General features: G+C 37.1%; 1 protein-coding gene across 5 annotated transcripts in view; it reads left to right on the top strand.

Moving 5' to 3' along the window:
• Positions 1-23,069, top strand: part of DLC1 (DLC1 Rho GTPase activating protein) — a 479,693-nt gene that overhangs the window by 95,564 nt on the left and 361,060 nt on the right. For all 5 annotated transcript variants that reach the window (XM_070253247.1, XM_070253246.1, XM_070253245.1 and 2 more), the window contains exon 2: positions 4,727-5,874. In XM_070253247.1, coding sequence (XP_070109348.1) covers positions 4,852-5,874 — 1,023 coding nt within the window. In that variant the 5' untranslated portion in view covers positions 4,727-4,851. The remainder of the gene's footprint in view (positions 1-4,726; positions 5,875-23,069) is intronic.

The raw sequence follows: 23,069 nt of genomic DNA, 5'->3' as shown, positions 1-23,069 counted from the left end.
AGAATACTTGTCCCAAATTTCAGGAGTTCCCAGAAGGGTTGGGGGATGAAAGGAAGGCACAAGAGAAATCACCTAAGAATCTCATGGAATACTGTACTGACATCCTTGGCCCAAAATAAATATGCAAACTGGCACCTTTATTTCTCTTAAGGTATGAGGCAGGAATATGTGTAACTGTGAGAGGGTCATGGGGTGAGAGGGGAAGGGCTAAAGGGAATAGTTTGGTCCCATTGGACATATTTTAGTGGAACTACACCTATATTTATGTATCAACTCTTTGTTACAATTACTGCTCTGGAACACATTAAAATTTAGATTATTATTTAACATGCTTTCTGAGATTCAGAAAATTTTCTTTATCTCAAGCAAATGACACGTATAATCATGATAATTTAAAATTGTTTTTAGCTATTTCTCCTGACGTTTACCTCCACATTTCTAAACAACGTGATTGTACTATTTTTTTTCCAAGTTAGACATTATCTGTTAACTTCCTACTATAGAAAACGAAGAGTTAGCTCTCTGAAACTATTCTCTCCACCGTCTCTCCCTAACCCCATCCTCCACAAATCCTGTGCTCCAAAAATAGCTGTTTCATAGTTTTTTTTATTAAGTCACTATTTACTATTTGCATTATTTTGGCTACATAAAATTTTCTCAGCTAAGCCAAGCAGTGTACTATGATTACATTTTCTTTCATTTGACTGTTTTATTTCCAGTGTTGCTATTGAGAAATCTAATCTAATTCAGATTTCCGATGCTTAATACTCTCTGTTCTGTCTCTGATAACCTTTATGATCATTCGCTTACCTCTAAAATTCTAAAATTTTACAAAGTTATTTCTTGGCGCAGTCTATTTTTATTCCTTGTATTACTGCATACTTTATTGATTCCCTTCAACCTGAAGACTTGGGTCATTAGTTCTGGGAAATTTTCTGAAATTTTTTTCTTTGACAAACGTCTCCCCTCCATTTTCTCTGAGATACTCCTGAGAAGTGTGGTTTCCCTCCAAGGAGACCAATGAATTTTAAAGTTGTAAGTAATTCTCTGGAATTTATTGTTGCCTCTGCTATCTTTCCCAAAGAGATGATTCTAGAATAGGAAGAATCTGAAGCCCGAAAGAAAGGAAGACTTCAACCATAGAGCAGGAAACTCTACCTCAACTCCCATTTCACCTGGATATGGTTTACCACAGAGGGCCTCATTCAGGGATTTCCTCCTAGAAACCCTACCTAACATGTTCACCACCCCTGACACCACTCACAGAAAGAAAGCAAGAAGGAAAGAAGGAAAAAAGGAAGGAAGGAAGAAGGAAGGGAGGGAGGGAGGGAGAGAGGAATTGATGACCCCCTGTTTTGTGTTAAACTTTCCATGGTGTTTATGGCCATGAGAGGACTTATTATTTTTGTTTACATGAGTTTCTCCCTTAAAATTATAAGCTCCTTTAGGTAAGGTAGAATATATTATTTAGGTTTACATTCCCAATGTTTAGCAGAGTGTCTATGGCCCATTAGGCACTGAATAAACACTTGTTGAATAAATGATTAAGATAAGACAGCATTGCTGTCAGTTCTACAGTACTGCCCACTTGGTTTTTAGCCACAAGTATTTCATTTGCGCCATGTTCTCCCAGGCTATAGCATCAACAATAGTGATTATCATCAGGTTCTTCTTCCCAGGCACAATTGCCAGGTTCAAATTTAAGGTATGTGTTTATTTCAGAAGCAAGTGCAAAGGAGAGCATGATTGATATCAAACATAGGTCAGTGATTCTCAAACTAGAATGTCTCCAATTCTTGTTGGTTTTGATTAACTTTAAAATATATACTGTATGCCAAAAAACGCTTATGTCAGTTGACGGTAAACTGTTACAAAATTAACCCAAACAATAAATTTTAAATCACTTTGTGTCTAAACATCCTACGCACTAATATCAAAAAAAGTGAATTTGGACATTTCATAAATATTTTCCAGAATTGTTTCATAATCAGAGGTACATTGAGTATCTTTTAATATTAATACAGTTCTGTTTGAATACATGAATTTAAGAAAGAAAAAATCCCCATGGAAATACACTTCATAAAATCAACACCCTGGAATGACCTATGCTTTTCCAGATCTTTCATCCAAGTCCTGAGCAGCTGAGCTCATTCTGAATGAAACTGTATAAAGGGATTACCAAAAAAAATGTAATAGAAATTTGCAAAATAGGTGGTTAGTAGTTAGAAATATAATTTTAAATGAGGCTGCCTGGTGAGGAGACACATAGGGAAAGTCAGGTTTTTTACAAAGACATTTCAATCTTATAGAATGGATTCTAGTCAATTGAGATGATTTAGAAAATGAGACCAATGTGCTCAGATGCGAATGACAATAATCCAAGGTTTCTTTTTATTAATATTCTGTTTAGCCTTTAGATCTTGGAGGCAGATTTTAACCATAAATCTTACAAATCAGAATTTAAATAGGAAGTATGAATAAGAAAGCTCGTAGAGATAAATTTTTTAAACATCTATCAGATCACAGGATATGGACTGAATACTCAAAAGGTAGTGATGATGGTCATAATGATAATTAGGAGATTTATGTCTAAAAATAAAGACACTGTACATTCACAGGAATCATTTGAAAATGTCCAAAGAACCTAGATGAGAAGTTAGAACATAAGGAGTTAATGCTGTGTTGCGTCTGTCTAATTTACAATCCCTCTTTGTAGCTAGATTGTCTCACGACTTGTAGAACTGTCTTCCTTGACATTATAAAAATACTTACCTACTTGCCAAGGTTGAGTAAAATAAGTTAATTAATATTATGGTATGGTCTTAACGGCAAAATTTTTATGTAATCTGTTCCCCAAGGGGTTAATAAAACTCTATTTCTCCTTAGTAAAAGAAATGAAACCAGAATTCAGTCTCAACTTAAATGTAAATGTGGCTTAGGAATGACACAGTAACACCACTTGGCATTTCTTAAGTTACCGTGCTCTTTCTACACTGGATAAAAATAAAGAAAAGAAAGCATCTAAAACAGAACCGCCCTATTACAACCCAAATCTGCCCATGAAAGCAGAAATTTTCTGGCCTGCATCTATGCGTTTTTTCCACTTTCCGCAGCCTCCCACACTATAATGACTTATGCATGGAATTCAGGGACTTTATATTTTCTTTTGAGTGCAAAATGAATGCCAACATGGAAAATGTGAATGCTGACCATTTTCAAAGATGGTCACAGACCTTTGAGGGAACCAAACAGTATCCAGAAAGATATTTGGTCAGGCCGAGGTACCAAATTCTAGTACATTCCTCAACTCCACTGGTCTTTACACGATGGGGATATTTACCTTTCTGGCAAGTGCTTGGTCAAAATACCTTGAAATTTTTGGTGGGGAGTCGGAGTCCTTTTCAATAGACTGAAGTGACCCCAAACCGGCACAGTAGTTAATCTTGTTTATGGCTGAAACCAATAAGCCAGCCCATGTTATGTGCTGATGGTTCTTGTGTGGAGTAAAAACTAGAAGTGTCTGCTCTTTGAATGGGATTTTTCTTTTATAGTCCAGTAATTTGGTTTCAATACAGGACATTTAGGTTAGTCATTTTTATAAGACTGAGTTTACACTGATAGAATTTGCTTCCTTTAACTAAGGATTTGAATAATTCAAGGCGAAAGGATGGATACCTGGAATGTGTTTATATTCTGACCTTATCTTATGCCTGGTTTTCTTGTTTACATAAATTTTTATGGCCAAATTCTAACAGAAGTATACAAACTAAACTCTTTTGGAGCCAAAGAGAATGAGACTGAAATTTCTGAAGAATTGTCCCAATTGTGTTATCTTGCTCACATCTTCTTTTTGGCTCACTGGAACTCTTCCCTGCAGAGTTTAGATTTTATACATCCTAAAGACACGTGGAAAGAAGGGGCGGAGGTAGGCTGTCATTCCATGGAGACAGTGAAGTTTGTTGGCTGTCAGCCTAGGCCTTAGGACCAGGGCTTAGTCTGAATCTTGGCTTACTTCCTCAATGGGATAATCTTGGGCAAGTTATTTAATTTCTCTGAGCTTCGTTAACACTAACTTGCTAGCTAGTAGTAGTAGTAGTAACAGAATGCATGGAAATGTATTTATCCTGAGGCATTGTAAATGTATGTGTTATGCTTTCTTATCCATGAATTATGCGTTATGAACTAAACTGGATTATTCCATGTCTCTTAGTCACTCCCTGGAGTAAATACATCCCGGTAATTTGGAATCTGTATTAGTTCTTTCACACACAAATGCATTACACGTGCTATCTCTATAGCTCAACTTTTGCATGAACAGTTCCCTCGTGGCTTTGGTAATGACTTGTGTTCACAAAAGTAATTTAGCAAAGCATGTAAGCTAGAGCAACAAGTTTCTTCCGGTGAACTTTATTAAATATTGCAATCCAAATATTTTCTTAGTGGAGTTTTAAATGTTTAATAGTTATATCTTTATTCATTGATAGATCAACCAGTTCAGTTGCACTTAAAAGTATTGTCAATGATTTTTTACCAGAAATATTAAATGTGAAATTTTCTTCTAATATTAGGCTATTAAGAAATAATACTATTAAAGCTATTAAACAGAACCTTTATAAAAACTTCTACGTAATCTTTCATAACACAGATTAAGTTCTCTCTTTTCCATGATATGTTTTGACTTTAGAACTACATCCTGAACTATATATTTTCTTAAATTTTTTAATAGGTGGTGAACTGACAAAACTCACTCTCTTCGTCAATCAGTGAATTTGAGGTTATAATTAATGAAGCTCCATCTCCTCTAGTCTCATATGGAACGTGTCTCTCTATCTGTTGTTAAACTACGATGACATGTCTGCAGCTATCAGAAAGAGAAGCTGGGAAGAACATGTGACCCAATGGATGGGACAGCCTTTTAATTCTGATTCTTATAACGCAGCATGTCATCATGGACTAGTAGCTGACAGCTTGCAGGCAAGTATGGAAAAAGATGCAACTCTAAATGTGGACCGCAAAGAGAAGTGTGTTTCACTACCAGACTGCTGTCCTGGATCAGAGCTGAGAGATTTTCCTGGGAGGCCAATGGGTCACATTTCAAAAGACGTAGATGAAAATGACAGCCACGAAGGTGAAGATCAGTTTTTTTCTCTGGAGGCCAGCACGGAAACACTAGTGCACATTTCTGATGAGGATACCGATTCCGATCTATACCTTACAGATGATAAACAGATTTTAACTACCCAAGAGCATAAAACATCAGACCAATGTAGTGTCAGAGGAGCAGGCTCCTTGGTAAAGACACTGTCCATCATGGAAAGTAACGAAGATTCTTATAACTCCTGGGGAACGGCTGGTGGAGCTGATTTAGTGCTAGTAGAAGAAAAGGGGGAGAGAAAAGTTGTTGACATTATAAGTAAAGGCCTGGAGCTTTGCAATGATATAAACTTAAGTGAAATAAAAGATGCATCCAAAATAGATGCATGTGATTCTTTGAATGTGAAAGATATTGTGCCTGAGAAGCAATTACTTAATTCTGCTGTAATTGCTCAGCAACGAAGGAAACCCGACTTCCCTAAAGATGAACATGAAAGAAACACCTGCAGTGTAGTACAAGAGGAGTTCTTGGCTATTCCTTGTACAGACAGAGGACTGCCATTATTAAAACCAGATTCTGGAAACTGCCTTCTGCAGCCTCTTTCTTGCCCTAGGGGAATGTTAGCTGAAAATGGCCTGGAGAAGAGTGGTTTCTCAGAACATCAAAACAAAAGTCTTCCAAGGGTCAACTCAGGAGATGGTATGCAGTGTTTACACTTAAAGGAAACTCTGGCCACCCAGGAACCCGCAGATAACCAAGTCAGACTTCGCAAAAGAAAGGTAAGACACATGCACAGATTATCTGGTTTTCGGAATTTTGTAAATATCCTTATTTTCATCACTTACTATTTTGCTAGGATTAAAGAGATAGTGTAATGTAGTGTAGCTGTATAACTCAAAGAGTATCTTCTTGGGGAAACCATCAAAATATGTAAAAATTAAAATATAATAATCTATCCATTTCACTAATAATATTTATCATTGTTTACGAACATTCTGTTTTGGAATTGTGTTGAAGATGGAATTGATGTCACTTTCTTCAGTTGGAATTAAATAGCTACCAAACAGTGCACACTTCAAGGCCCATCTGAACAGTGATCTCTAATTTTTAGAAAGACAGTCATGGTATTTTTTAATTTGATATCATTTATTTCAGCTTGTTGCTTTCTCCCTTTAAAAAGCATATTTCATCATAATAAAAGTAGTATAAATGACACATTAAAAATGATCCTTTTATGGATATAAAAGCAATAGTACTTCCTCCATCCCTCAAAATGTGCTGATATTATTTTAAATGATACCCTGGCACATTCGCTATCAATAGATGTATCAACTTTTCTTTAACTCTTGACTAAAGAGGATCAGTCGCTGAAATTATTTTTTTATACCAAGTCCCCTTTGGCTAATCCTGTAGATGTCATGTTCCCTCAGGAAGTTTCCAAATGAGAGAAGCAAGGATTAGAGTGGAGCTACAAGAAGCATAGTTTAGCTAGTGAACTGTTGACCAAAGTTTGTCTTATCTTTAAAGATTTCCCCCAAATTCTTCCAAGAATGTAGTGCTCTATAATCCTGGTGTAAATACAAGTAGAATTTCTTCTGTAAATACAACATGGCCCTTGGCGTTGAAAAAGCCCTGCAGATCAGACACTTTAGTGTAACATCCTTGTGCCCCTCTTGATACATCAATCTATAATGGCAATTCTGCTAACACGAAGCTAATGTGCTTAGCTCTGTTCAATTGAGGCTATCTACACTGAGGAGAAAAAGAATCTCCAGCTCTCTTTGTGGTGAAGAAATCTGGTTTCCATAAACTGTGGTTTTGCTAACAAACTAGATCAGTAACATGTCATAAGTTAGTTTAAGTGAAGTCAAAGTTTTTACAGCAAAGATCAATGTGCTCAAACTGTATGCCTACAGAGTATTCTGTGCTTCTGGCAAACTCTTCCTTCCTTATATAAATTATATTTAAATGTTAATGCTCCATGAAGTTGTTATGATTGGAATGCTCAGGTCACTTTTTCAGAAATGCCCATATATCCCATCAAATCTGTTGGAGGGAATGCAATAATGACTTAAGACAGTATTAACTGACCTATGACATAGCTCCCTTAAAATAAGACAAACCCTACCCAACTGCCGACAGAAACATTAAAAATTCCAGAAACATATGCTCACCACTTGGACATTTATATCAATACTAAGAATGCTGGAAAGAATTTGCTCTTGGACATGTCACTATAGCATGATTGCATTGTGAGAGTGGTAATTATATCTCATTTACAAGTTCTAACTTAAATATTCTATTTTAAGCATTTCATCATTCTAAAGTGTTATGGCATTGTCTGGTAGAACATTTGCTTTGACTCTATGACCCATTTGGGAGGCTTTGTGATAAACAGATTAAACGCAAAATTTCAGATTTGGAATTAATTCTGGAAAAATGGGGCTATGACAGAAGTTTCTAAAATCAAAATGTGTAGGAATTTTTGTTCTATTTGTTATTGAAAGAGTGTTAAAATATCTTCAAATTGGCAATTAGCCATTTTAGAAGTTTACCAAAAGAAATAATAAAACAAACCCATAAAAATATATAGAGAGATGCTCTTCATTGTATTGTATGTTACTGACAAAGAAAGGAAACAACTCAAATTTACATCACTAAAGAATTTGCTTAATTATTGTTTATCTGTCGTATGGAACACTATGCAGCCATTAAAAAGATGGAGTGAGAGTCATGTGCACTAACTTTGAATGATGCTCATGATTTGGTATATCTGGAAAAAGACAATGACAGACCAACATGTATAGCACATCTCAGCCTTATATGACAAAATGTGTATATAGATAGATGATATAGATATAGTTAGGAGTATAAACCTCTCTATATGATGAAACAAGAATATGCAAAATTATGGCTAAATAGGCACAAAATTGTTAAAAGCAGTTACTTTGAGAGAATGAAATTAAAAGGGTAGAAGCAGAGGATTTTCACATTTTACCTTGTATAATTTTTATAAGAGGTGATGGAATTATGGGTGAAATGCATACAATGAATGGAAGTACAAAAACAAAATAATATTAGATATATAAACTATTCGAAAGATTTTCTGCATGGCACAAAATGACCTTTTATCTATAAAGTTATTATGATTATTATTACATTTATGAAATAGCAACAAACATTTATAAAGTTTTTCAAAATAGCAAGAAGAGTTCCAATCAGCTACTCGAGTCCTTCTGCTGGCGCAACTAGTTTCAAATGGATAAGTCTTTTAGAGAGACAGCAAGCCACATTTTCGTGTCTAAAGCATTAGGTGCCGGAGCCTGAAAAAAGTTTGCTTAATTGTCTGAATCTTTAAAACTATTTGTCAGCCATGGTGACAGCGTCAAGATTAGAGCTTGGAAAGGTGAAATAGAATATAAGCTAATAAAATTTTAGTTAGAGAACTTAAACCAGATCAATATCTGATGGTCATATGAGTGAACCAAATCCTTCATTGAATCTATGAGCATGAATTTTTTTTTTTTTGGTCAGGATATAATCAAGGTTCTAAGTCTTGAAAAAACTGAAAACAAAAACAGAGCCTATCAGAGTGATCCTCAGAATGTAATGAAATAGTGCTCTAGAGATATCATTGTGCTTTAGATATAAATTATCATTCCTTGAAACCTATAAATCTTGGCAGGCATTTGTTGTTTTGCAAGATGTATTTTTTTCTTGTTTTCCAATGATATTTCTGGCCATTAAGGATAGCCACACATATATTTATTAGGAGTCTCAGCTGGAGAAGACTGCGTTGGTAGTATATGTAAATATTACCCTTTTAAGCTAATAATTCTCATAAATATGATGAAATATATCATTAAATTGAAGCCACTGAAATCAAAGGAAAACCAAATAGATTACGAGCAGACATTAGTAAAATGAGTCAGAAGGTCGCGTGGCATATGACCAACACTTACAGGGCGTGGGTGGGTCTTCGGGGTAAGGCAGCTGGTTAAGGTTAAGAGTGATTCTCAGAGACAAATTTCAGAGAAATCTGGAGGAGGGAGACAGTCTAAGAAGTGGTCACTTTAAACCAAATGAGATGTGAAGATGGAAAATATGTAGGGAAAGACTTGAGGTTAGATTTTTTTTAAAGAACTAGTATATTTATTCTTGATGGTGGTTTACTAATTAGAGAGAGTCCAAAATTCAGTCTTCTCCAGAGATTATTTAAATAGTTCTCAAATTTTTGAATGACCATAATAGTTATATAAATGGAAGAACATATTTTTATTTGCTCACATAAGACGTAATCCATGTTACAAAGCAAGATAAACCCCAAAAGATAAGGCAAAAATGATCTGAACATTTGAGCAAACTTCACATTTCAACAATAGACTAACTGTATCATTTAAGCTATAGATTTCACTGCTAGGACAGAAAACCAGCATAAAAGTGGCTTAAACAGCATCTTTCTCTCACACACTCATAATAACTGGGTATGAGCACTTCTGACCAATATGTAGGCTCTATGTTTTCAAACCCCCGGACCTCTTTTATCTAACTGCTCTGTCCCCTTGAGCCCTTATTCATATTCAAGTCAGTGGAAAGAGGAAAGGGTGCAGGGGTGGCCACGCTCCTGTGTAAAGGCAGAACCCAGAAGGTGTACACATCTTTTTCTCTCACCTTCATATGCTAGAGCTTAGTTGCATGGTCACACCTAGCAATAAGGGCTGGGAAAGACAGTCTGCATTCTGGGCAAGCAGATGTCTGCTAAAAATTCTGTTATCAAGGGAGAAGGGGAAATTTTATATTGAATGGTAACTCATAACATAAATCTGTTGAGGAACAGCACCCTAACATAAATGCATGCCTGAATATCAGGGTATGTTGGGAAAGGAGTAAACAAGCTGCCTCCATGTCCTGTGATATTCTGTATAAATACTGGATGCTTTAATGTCACCCTGCAGAATACCTTACCATGTCAGGAAACTATTTTATATGTTGAAGTGATGTTGACCAAATGCTACACTTTTTCTTATGGAAAAACAGCAGGGGAGCAAAACCCAATACTGTACTTATCTCTGGACGAATGTAATACATCAATTAGCAACAACTAATTAAAATCAAATATTTTCTCCTCACCCTATCTTTAAAATACATGTAAATTTGGTAGAAGCACACCTGTACCTGAAGTGACCTCATTCCTTTTTATGAACTTCTTCTTCCTTTCTATCTCCTGGATGCCCATATGTGAGCCTTTTAGCGTGAGGAGGCTAACATTGATAGATGGGTGACTTACGAACATGGTAAATTACCAGAAGATAGACTGGACCCAGAGAGGAGGCCGGCTGGAAGAATACAAAAGAGAAGGAAAAAATTGTCCAAGAAATTAAAACCAAAAAGATGGTTAAGCTAAGGCCCCAAGATATGTTGAATGAAAACAAGGACTAGCGGAAGAATTACAGTTTGTTAATAAGCCTGGTATCAGCTGACAAAGAGGGAAGGAATGGAAAGCAGGGTAATTATATATAGCTCTGCAGACAGACTCATACTGACAGTGTGATTTAACACAGAGGTCACGCTAGTTTTAAAGGCATAGGCTTGCTGAGCAGATTGTATTGTTTCTAAACTTTGTTTCCCTGGGTCAAGGATTAGGGCTGGCAGAGAAAAGTTGTGACCAAGTGGAAAGTGGGTGTATAGATGGATAACACGAGGTCTTCTCAGCCATACTTTTAGCTGGATTTGTGTCCCAGGTGAAGCTGGTAGCTTTGTGAGTAGCTCATTTTGTGTCGTTAGCCCTCTGAAAACCGTCAAATTATTTCCTACCATTTAAACGGATTTTGCCTAATAAACAACTGGAAAGCCAAAAATACATTTGCAGATATTTGGGGGTCAAATATGTTGCCTCATAATGAACATGATTCCCCTAAAACCAACTAGAAATGCAAAAACATTGAATTATATGATAAAATATAACGCCAGCTATAGTGTCTTGTAAAATCGATCAGTAATAAATATTGAATGTTTTCAATATCCCAGGCCCCGTGTATTTGGTGCACCACCGTGAGCCAGACAGCAAGAGTTCTTTATGTTGCGAAGCATGTAGTACCTGAAATGATGTTGGAGTTCCCATATAAGGCTTCTGTTTGACTGACACATAAGGCTACCACTGAACAGAGGGAACCATACCGAGAGAGAGAGAGAGAGAGAGAGAGAGAGAAGGGAAGGGGAGGAGGACAGAAGGACAAGAAGGAGGGGGAGAAGAAGGAAGGCAGAAAGAGAGAGACAGAGACAGAGAGAGAGAAGGATAGGCTAAAATAGGATGCCAAGGAAAGCACTGGTCAATTGCTAGGAATAGCAATACAAGTCCTTGACAAAAAGTGGATTCAGAGCAGGTTGGAATCAGATTCTATTTCAACATGATGAAGTTGTAGTTATTGCGAGCAGAAGTTTAGCAAGGAGACAAGGAACACGAATTAGACATCAGCAATTACAGGGTCGGTGGCCATAAATTATTGTTACTATCATTTCACATGAGGAACGCTGACAACTAGAGCCAGCCCTCAAGGGCTGTATCTCCAACAGCTAAAGGTGAAGCCCTGATAAGCTCCTATCTCAAGATCTTCAAAGGTTTGCACGTCGGGGGAACTTTCCCCGATTTCCTCAGCCAAGTTAGTTGCTTGATTCTCTTTTCACCCATAGAGGACTTATTCCGGTTATAATGTTTACTACAAATTCATTTGATCCCACCATTGCTAACTAAAACATAAGCTCATCGGGGACAGTCTTGTGTCTATAGCAAGTCAATCTTTTGTCTATAGCATCCAGCCCAGGGCTTAGAACCCTGTTCACAAGTGTTTGAATGAATGAATACTCATGTCATAGTAAAAGACTTATTTTCAGAAGACAGTGTCAGGTGTAAAAAGCCTAAGTTAGAAAGATGCAGAAGAAATGAAGCCATACAACCAAAACCAGATATCCCATACTTTATACCATAATCTCCTCTCTGCCATCCCTGGTAGTTCCGTGCTAAAACAGGGCATGAGGGAACAAGAGGGAGAAAAGAATGTGTAAAATCTGGGTCTCTGACGCAACCTTCAAGATTAGGATGATTATTACCCTGTGCCACAAAATAACTAATTAATTATAACTAAGTAGTTCTAAAGTAATCTATGAGTCATAAATGTCATTTATAATCTACTGAATTGTCTCTACAGAGGAGTGGGCAAGGATGATATAGAAGAGGAAAATATTATAATACTAATTCACATTTATTTTTAATTTATCCTTTAATTTTATACGTTTTCTAATGTATATGATATATTAATACAAAAGTATATGTGTTATAGTTTATAAGTAAATAACATACACATGCTCACTGAGGAGTATATAATCAAAAATGTTGGGAGGCTAGCAGTTTAGAAATTCTCTGGCATTTCTGGTTAATGTCAATGAGGACATTGGGAGTGGAGGGGAGTGGAGATGACAGGAATAACAGAGTAAGGGACTGAAGACAAATGAGTCAGAGAAATTGAGGGACATTTATTTAGAGTGTCAGACAATAATAAATTTCTTTTTCATTTCTATGGTGAAAACCACATAAAGTAGGGAGATTTGTTGCCAGGTGCCTTTAAGGCATAAAAATACTCTGAATGAGAGCAATTAGATCTGAACGTTTCTTGTTCCAGATATTTTTGAAAAAATTAGTTATGATGTGTGATGGGCCTCTGATCCAAGCAGTGACTTGGACCAAAACTGCAAATTTACGTTATTAGTAACAAGATCATTAATAAGTTCACATTAACCCAACATCAGCTTTTATTGGAGCAAGAATTAATACACTTTTATGATGTTATTTTAAGTAATTAATGGTTATTTCAGAGCCAATTGCCCATTAGAGGCTATCGTAAGGGTGAAATTGATTTAGTTTCTTCCTCATGGATTTCTGTTACTATAAACCAGGACCGACTTATTAATCTTTTAATACCAACACAACCACCATAGGTTTTGGCTGCCTCCATCGAAGAAATGCCAATATCCACAAAAGCTGGGGTAACTAGCATAAGCTACATAACAGGACCCTGCCTCTTATCTGGGCATGAAACACAATGGTGCCAACAGAATCTGTTCATTTTCTGGCTCGTGTTCTTAGAAATAAAGTACTTATCTCTGCTGCCAACAAGATCTCTATGCCACAGATAATTTTCTACTGTCAAGAAAATTATAGTGCTACTTTAGAGATAACCTCACAATTTTCAAAGGAAATATAAGCAACTCGGAAAGCACACTTTTATTCTTTTTTCAGTTCTATTTCTACATTGGCACAGGAATAAAACTAGTGATTAATGAATCTCCTCAATTTTTGGTTCTATTTTTTGAGCCAGTGGAACTTCAAAAGGGTTTACTTCTTTTTATATACCTTAAAAGTTAACCCAGAGGTTTTTTAAAATAAAGTTAAAATAGCATCATTATTTGGTTTAGAAAATGAATAGCTTGGTCTGAGCTTGATTTTCTAACCAAGAGAGTCAGCTGTGATGAGAAGAAGGAGCACAATCTAAATTGAGGGATGTTCGCTAAACTTTGTGGGCCTTAAATGAAAAACGGAAACACCAGTCCCTACCTCCTAAGGTTTTAGGAACATCAAATGAGAGAAAATGTGACTGAACAGCTGTATAATGCAACCACTAGAACAATGCATTTTTCAACCAAAATTTGAGATGAAGATATGACAGGTAAATAACTGAAGAATTGCAGAATTATTATATCTGGGAATAGCTCAAATTCTAGTGGAATCGATATCCATAGCATACGTGGCCAGCCACGGAAGCTGCTTAAGTTGGAAATTTCTGGAGTGCTGCACGGCTCCTAGTCAGCCTCCACAGCTTTTACTATGAATAGTGCAAGGCATAGAACAAAGTATTAAGCCAATGGACTCTGAACCCAAACCACTTTCCCCACTTACAGCTTTGTGATCTTGTACGTTGCTTATTCTCTCTGGCCTCAGTTTTTTCATCTATGTAATGGGATACTTCACCCTGTTGTTAGGAAGATTATATAAGTTAACATATATAAAGTAATTAAAACTGTGCATGACGTGGTAAAAACAACTTGTGACTTTAGCAATTAATCATAGACCGTTAGTGGCAGTTTCTCTTTGTTTATTTTACAAATTTGCCCTAATTATAGATCTCTGAGAGTAAGCTGGACTGTCTGGGAATAGTTGTGGGGATAGACTGACAAAATTTGAGAGAGGATTTATAAAGTAAGTCAACCCGCATGGACATCTTTGCTATCTGATTATCATTATGTAGTAGAACCTGGAATATGTGTTCATTAACTAAATAAATGTGAAGTACCTTCTCTTTCCCATGCACTTTGCTCTGTGTGGTGTAGAATCTGAATAAGAATTATATATGCATCCTAACCTGAAGGAGCTTATGCGTCGGTAGGGGCGAGGAAACATAACAAAATGTTCAGTTAAACTAACTTTAATATAACTATTACTATTAGAGCCTAATGTAGTATTAGGTTTTGAATTTGTTTGCTACAAGAACAGTAACATCATGGTTCAACCTAATCCAAGGTAGAAAGTATTAAGACCTATGGAACTAGGGCATGACAGGCTAGGAGAGGGATCCCATCCAGACGAGGAGGGCAGGGAAGGCTTCCCCACGTGGTGCCCGAGCTGAGCTTTGAAGGACGTGAAGACTTTGCACTTGTGGGAATGAGGGAAAGGAATCCCTGTGTGCCTATTTTGACTGTCCTTGAGAAATACAATTTTTTTATTTTCTTAAGATACACAGACTTGAATCTGAAAGTAAGTGAAATAAGCAAATCCTTCAAAAAAAACCATTATGTAAACAGACACTTTCAAAGGCTAAGGTTTTCTTTGCAAACTATTTCGTGGTGATATGAAAATCAGAAGAGGATGACAGCACTCCACATGCTGGACTTTACCTTAGGCAAAGCAACTTTCTGTTTTCAAACTTAGGTTTTTAGCCAAGTAATTTCTGGATTTACTTTATCAAAAATAAGTAAATAAAGGCCAACTTGGTGCCTGAGTGGTTAAGCCTCCATGCGCTCCACTTTGGTGGCCCAGGTTCGCGGATTTGGTTCCCGGGTGTGGACCTACTCCACTCAGCAGCCATGCTGTGGGGGCATCCCACATGCAAAATGGAGGAAGACTGGCAATGGATGTTAGCTTAGGGTGAATATTCCTCACACACACACACACAAGGTACATAAATAATCTAGATTTGAACATACTAATGGGTCCTGAAAAAGATCCATGTTAATTTGCTGCCCAGCTAGTGTCAGATTAGTTTGCAGAAAATGAAATGAAGATTGTGGAAATTTGCTTGATGACCAAACAAGATTGGGAGCTACATGAACAAAATGGTTCAACTATAAAATGATGATGAGATGAGATGGTGAGCCCCGCTAACTCTCATACGCTCATAGATACGCAAGAATGATCTCTGGAAGGCTATTAATTAATTTTTTCATAATTATGGATGACTGTAATGAGACAATTTAACAGTGTAACTGACTAAAAGTGTGAGAATTGAAAAAGCAAGACAGTAATTCCTTTCTGGTTAAAAATTCAGTCCTGGTTATGATGTTTCATAGTCCACTCACATATCGGCCCAAAGCACAATCGAAAATTTTCTTCAGAGTCACTTTGAAGAGGTACCCAAAGGTATTTCAGTCAGAGTGTAGCAGACGGAAAGTGTACTTCATAAATATCTGATAAAAGATAAAATCTCAATTTTCACCTTACCTGACTATAAATCAAGACATTCTTTAACAATAAGAGCACATGGGCTCTATGAGTGATGTGATGGATGACCATCCGTTCAGAGGATGGCCTTCAGGGACCACGCTGATCCTCTTCTGTTGCTCCACGACAAACTCTGAGTGGGAAAGATTAGGGGCCAAGCATGGCGTGCCAGATAACAGCCTTCATTTCCAACATTATTTAAATATTATTAGATTAGATGTCAATTTACACCACAAAATCCATTTCTGAATTTCTGAAAGAGTTCAACTTTTTCTTAAGTGAATTATGAAGTTTATTCCTGCCAAACCGATAGCAGGAATGCTAAGGGTGAAATAAATTCGCCTAACAAAATATATATACACATATATATATAAATTTAATACATATGTAATACATACATATGAATTATATACATATTTAAATTAATTTTCAACATCTGCAATAATCAAGCACAATCTGAGATGTGTATTTGGCTTCCTGCAATGAGTACAGTCTTTATTGAGACTTGGAGTACAGGAGGTCACAAAACACACAGACACTGAGTGGTCACTACCACAGGGACATTAGCGAGGTGGTTGATGATGGTGTTTTGCTCCCACGTGTTTCCAAAGGAGAGGCAGAAGGAAACCAGAAGCTGGCTCAGCCTCAGCGGTAGATATCACCTTTGGGGCCTACAGACCATTTTCTCACCCACCCCCACTCCCCAGCAAAGGCACAGAGAGATGCAGTCAGAGTCAACACATCCGACTGGTACCTACGTTAAGAAACGAACAGCTGAGCTTTTGGGTGCAGAGTAGTTATTTCTAACAGGATGCATTTGCCATCGCGTAGATGGGACTTTAATTTTCATTCCTTTCTTCAATAATATCCTTTGCATTTTGTCTTCATTTTCTGTAAGATGGTAACATGATGTTTAATGTCCTGCTACGTGTTCGTTTACCCAACAAACAAGACCTTGTTCAGTGGACTAGATTGTTGTAGGCAGCATCTTACGAACAAACATGGGATGAGAGACAGAGAATTTGCTTTTCATAGGTTCATGGAATGTTCCAGCTGGAGGAGACTTTAAACATCCTTGCATTTCACTTTAACTGGAATAATGTGAGTGTATTGACAGGGCCAAGGAGCTGTAATTTAGAGTGTTAATAGTGGTATGTCCTGTTACCAATGCAAAGTTGCTGCCCCACGGAGAAGATGCTGAGTTGCATATTATCATGCAAAAGCTATAATTTAAAAGTAATCAGAAAGAATTGGCCAACATCGAAATGTAACACAAACCTAATATTAAGGTTTTTTTGAACGATGAAAGGAAATGTTTTATCCTTCTATTTCAGACATTTGTCCACTACGTGTGCAGAAAGAAAAAAAAACAGTTTTGAGAATTTAACTACCATTTCAGGTATATGCTGACATAAATATAAAAGAAATTTTTAAAAACTGAAAATACAATCTGAAATTGTTTGTTTTTCTCAGCTTCTCCTGGGTTTCTAGTTTTATAATAAAAAGTTGCTCTTTCCTGAGGCATGAATTTTCATTTAATTCAATTATTCTGTACTCTTTCCCTGTGATCAACATAGACTTTTATCATAAATATTATCTCTATCCACTTAGAAGTTACAAAGTGCTTTCTCTCAGATGTCCGCAGTGTTTGGGTTGAGGCATGACAAATTTTAAACAAGCTGAAAAGTATTTCAAACAAGTTCCATACTGTGAGCAATCGTTCAGGAGGGCAGGGGAGAAAGGAAACTAGCCAGTGGATTTCAGTATAATCTTCATGCAAATTTTTCTTTTAAACATATTAGTAATCATGTAAAGCACTAGAGTTTTGTACTTAAAATTCTGTCTACACTAGAAAGAAAGGGCATGCTAAGCTGTACATCAGCCTGTCCTGGGCAACTTAAAATGGAAGTAAATCTATTTTTCACATGCAATACCTTATAGCTATTGTAATCCTAAATTTCCAATCCTGGCCACTGAGATAATTTATTTTCTTGATAGAGAATGAAGGGACAATAGTCGTATTGCTTATGAAATTTAATTCCTAACCTTCACATAAATCGTTTAAGAGGATTAAATTTACTCACGAGATGTCAATAGATAGGTCACTACATTGATAGAGTCAGTGATGCATGTGAGCTGCTGCCCAATATTTGTGCCTCCAGTATTTCCTTTTAAAGTGAGAGAGCTGTACAATACTGAGCGGGAGCTCTGATTATTATAGAGATCATGATAGCAAAAGTTGGTGCACATAAAGTTGTTTGAGTAAGGGGAGGAGAGGTGGGAATGGTGGATAAGAACAGGCTCAAAGTGGGAACATTTAATGCTACTATTTGTTATCAACCTACATTGAAGTCATTTTGCATATATTGTTTATGATGGAAGACTAAAACGGAATATTGTGAATAATAAAAATGACCACACTATGGTTTCCTACACCATATCAGGGTTCATGGAAACAAAATAAAAGTCAGTCTCTACTAAGGAGGAAATGGTAGAAGTGTGTTAATAGAACCAGGAACCCCTGCAATTGAAGGGGAATACAAAGCAGACACCAAGTCATGCTCAAAGTACCAAAGAGGTGTAGCCAACACACTTCAGGTGTATAATAACCTTTACAGGGATTTCTGTCATTGTTCTACATTGCAAGTCCAGGGAAGTCGTACTTGACACTGTGCTTTCAAGTAATTGTTACCATTTCAACCACTTAATAAAACTCCATGCTGGAAGAAATATTAGCAAATTAGCAAATATGTCACCCTGAGGTTGCTGGTCAGGCCACTTTCAGGCCCATGGTAATCTCCCCTCTGCATGTCAGTTATTATATTATGCACCCTACCCACCGCTGTCATGGTCAGTGGGCATCCAGGTGAGAAGGAGCAGACTGGATTTTTTTCCCTGATGGGCACTGCTGTTCGCCAGAGGGACTGCTTATGTTCAAAGTGACATATTTACCTTCTCCCACTGTTGCTGCCTTAGTTCTCTCTGGAGAGAATCCCATTGCCACTTTGATAACACCCTTCTGCATTCCTGACCTCCTTCTTGTGAAACTTTCTGGAACCAAAAGAACTAAAAAGGTACATATAATTAAGAGTGAGTCAGAGGCAATATCCACCACCCAAATGTACAGTCCCATCCTTTCACTTAGGAAGGAGTTTAAAAAGCCAAATTTACTTTGACAATGCAAATTAAAGTGTGCGAATAGCTCTAAGAACTAGAGGAAATCAATCTATATATAAAAGACGTTTCAGAAATTCAAAATGCTTACTAAAAATTGCAGTTAGATTCATATTTTTACATGTCTGTATATACCTGTGAGCTAGTCATTGTTCTAGAAAGTTAGATTCATATTGTTACATGTCTATATATACCTGTGGGTAAATCATAGTTCCAGAAAGTTGTAGAAAAATGAAAATTTAGAGCTTTGGAATCTATCTTCACTTTAGAAACACTGTAGAAATGCACCTGTGAGTTTAGCTGTAATTAGCAATTGTTATAAAAAGAGTAATTCTACATCCTCAATATTTCTCACCCAGATCCCATGAAATCCCCGACCATCTCTTGCTCTAATTACTGCAACACCATCATAACAGTTTCTTTGGGTCCAGTCCTAATCCCCACCAATCTAGTCTCCGTACTGCGGTCCAAATTATCCTTAGACAATGCAAATCTGTCCCTCTCCCCTCCATAGCTTTAAAATTCTAATATGCCAGACAAGGTTTTCCAGGACAGTCACAATCTGGGCCCTGTTTACCTATGCGATCTCATTCTGTGCTTCTCTTCGTTTCACATTTCACAGTTTACATTAAACTTCTCCCAGTTACTCAAGCTCATCATACTCTTGCTCTTACCCTGAAAGCTCTCCCCAGCCCACCTTCCTACCCTTGCCATTCATCAGGTGTCATCTTAAATGTCACTTCACTCAAAAAGTCTTCCCTGAACCCTTCAGACTGAATTAGAGTCTCCTTCCGGGTGTTTTCTGTGCATGCTAGCATGCTGTAACCCCCTGTATGTATGCTAGCATAGTGTCACACGGTGTTGGAATTTTCTGTCCACTTATCCATACTGTAGTGATTGTATTGTAACCCCCAAAAACATATGTGCATGTCCTAACCCCTGGAACCTTTGAATGTGACCTTATTTGGAAAAAGGGTCTTTGCAGAAGCAATTAAGTTAAGGATCCCAAGATGGGATCATCCTGGATTACCTGGGTCAACCCTACATTCAGTGCCAAGTGTCCTCATAAAAGAAAGAAGAGGAGAAGGCACAGACACACAGAGGAGAAGGCCATATGAAGATGGAGGCAGAGACTGGAGTGATGCAGCCACCAGCCAAGGAACACCTGGACCCACCAGAAGCTGGAAAAGGCAAGGAAGGATCCTCCCCCAGAACCTTCTGGGGAAGCCAGGTCCTGCCAGCACACTTTGATTAATCTGGCCCCAGAAACTGTGAAAGAAAAAATTTCTGTAGCTTTAAGCCCTAAATTTGCAGTAATTTGTTATGCCATCCTCAGGAAACTACACTTCAAACTAAATTCCTTAAGGCAGGGACCAGCAGACTCGTAATTGATTCAGCATTCTCCCCTTAGTGCCTAGCATATGCCTGGCCTAGAGTGGGAGTTACTGCATTCCTGTAGATCGACTGATGAGTGAAGACAAGCACAGCACTTCACACATTGTCTTAGTGAATAGTAGTAATTAACACAATTCTTTTCACTGTCTTCTTTTTCCAATTAAGTCACTTAATCACCTCACACTATATTTCTTCATCTTTAATTCAACCTGACAGCTCTTTAAAAATTAAGTAAAAAATAACTGTAAACTATGGTGAATAATATGAAGACATTTCTACATAAAATGTACCTTATTTTCTTTGAGAGATAGCGTGCTTTCCATAGTTGTAAGTAATTATACGAAGTCAAAATTCCTGAGTCAATTCCAAGCTTTAAATTGCCTCACTGTTTAACTTGAAAAAAGATACTTCCAGTAAGATAGCATTGGTTCATTTATCAACTACCTATTTTTATCTTATTATTATATAAGTGATACCTGCACACAGTCAAAAAGTAAAGTATAAAATGAAAAGTTAAATTTCCTCTCTGACTAGTCCCATTCTTCCAAAGACTACTTTTATTAACTGTCTCCAATTCTGGTTCATAACTATAACTATAACCTAACTATAAATACATGCTTTTATTTGTATTTATTCATTAATGACATTACATGGAATTTGTGATGTCTATTTGTGAAAGATGAAGGGTTTCACTTGTGTATTGACTGCTGTATTAGTTTGCTAGGGTTACGGGAACAAAGAACCACAAATTGTGTGCTTAAACAACAGAAATTTATTGTCACAGTTCTGAAGACTAGAAGTCTAAGACCAAGGTGTCAGCAGGGTGTTGGCTGTGACAGAGAGTCTGTTCCATGCCTGTCTCCTAGCTTCTGGTGGTTTGCTGATGATCTTTAGTGTTCCTAGGCTTGTAGACTGATCTCTGCCTTTATGGGTTTTTTTTTTGGTTTTTTTTTTTTTTTTTGAGGAAGGTTAACCCTGAGCTAATATCTGCTGCCTTTCCTCCTAATTTTTGCTGAGGAAGACTGGCCCTGAGCTAACATCCATGCCCATCTTCCTCTCCTTTGTATGTGGGACGCCTGCTACAGCATGACTTGCCAAGCAGTGCATAGGTCCGCACCCAGGATCTGAACTGGCGAACCCTAGGCTGCCAAAGCAGAACATGCAAACTAAACTGCTGAGCCACTGGGCCGGCTCTTCTGCCTTTATGTTCTTTGTGTTCACGTGGCATTGTGTGTGTGTGTCTCTATCCAGACTGCCCCTTTTTGCAAGGACACCAGTCATTTTGGAGTGGAGGCCCACCGTAGACCAGTATGACTTCATAAATTTTCAACATATCAATTGATAGGGTGGGAGGAGACACAATTCAACCCATAACAACTGCTTATATTGTGCCAAGCACAAACGATGTAGGGACTAGAACAATGGGCTGACAAATTTCCTATCATCAAAAACTTACATTTCAGTGGAATTTAGTGTTCTCATACTAGCTCAAAGCTTCTCCTCTGTACCTACTGATTTTATTGTTTATGTATTTTTTACTTCTTCTTGGCATTTGCTTTCATGAACATGCCTGCTAAATAAAATACTTATTCCTCTATTTGTTGATTTATCCATTTTAAATAGTATTTATTGTATTTCTATTTCAAAAGTTTAGAAAATTGGCACTTATCCCTTAGTCTCTCTTTCCCCTGCTCTGTCTCCTAATTTTTGTTGATAATATTATTTATATATTTTCAAGATTTGAGCATATGCGGTCTCCCTTGTGGCTATAAATAATTGTTCCATGCTTCATCTTTAGGTGAACGATAAAAATTCAAATCCACAAAAGGCTTTCTCATATGTAAATATCCACTCCAGAACAAAAGAGTGAAATTGGACCCACATAGAAGCAGATATAAGGCACGTTGTTAAAAGAGGGATCACCCAGGCATCAAGGTCTAATAAATTTTCTCTTAAATTCCTTCTACTTTGTTCCCATTTTCTATGTCACACAACTTTCTAGTATCCATGTTCTGCATCTTTCTTATAGTCTTATTTCCCTGGTTGACATATCTCTTTGAATGTCTTCATCACGTAGCTGTGCATAGTTTTTAAGTTCTTTTACGTCTATAGGGGTCATTATTTTGCTCATATTTTAATTAATAATTAAACAGGCTTAGAACTCTAGGCTCATTTTTTTCCTTTAAGAAACTAGCTGACACTCCTCAACCCTCCTGTGACCCCGTATTTAAGATGTGAAGATCTATGTCACACTGATAACTTGGTTTTTGTAACTTATTTTTAAGACTCTGGGTGTTCTTAAGATGTTTTCTTTATCCTTGGAGTTATAGAATTTATCAGGATGTGACTAAGAGGAGCTTTGATTCTTTTGAGTGACGCCTAACGTTTACTAAGATCTTTCAATCTGAAAAGTCATGTCTTTCATTAGCTCATTCCTCCCAATATTTTATGAGCCTTACCACCTCCCATTGTTTCTTCCCAGAATTCCTATTCAATGCTTTTGAATAACCTGTATCTATGTCTCTTAACTTCTATCTGTTATTTGATGTTTCCTTGTATTTTTGCTTTGTCTACTGTGAGATTTCCTTGACTCACTGGACCAGATCAGCCACTTGGTGTTCAGACATATCCATTTTC

This window comes from Equus caballus, chromosome 27 (assembly GCF_041296265.1).
Source record: "Equus caballus isolate H_3958 breed thoroughbred chromosome 27, TB-T2T, whole genome shotgun sequence".
In the NCBI taxonomy this organism is placed as follows: Eukaryota; Metazoa; Chordata; class Mammalia; order Perissodactyla; family Equidae; genus Equus; species Equus caballus.
The sequence above is the reverse complement of the archived record's forward strand: the minus strand, read 5'-3'. Positions and strand labels throughout refer to the sequence as shown.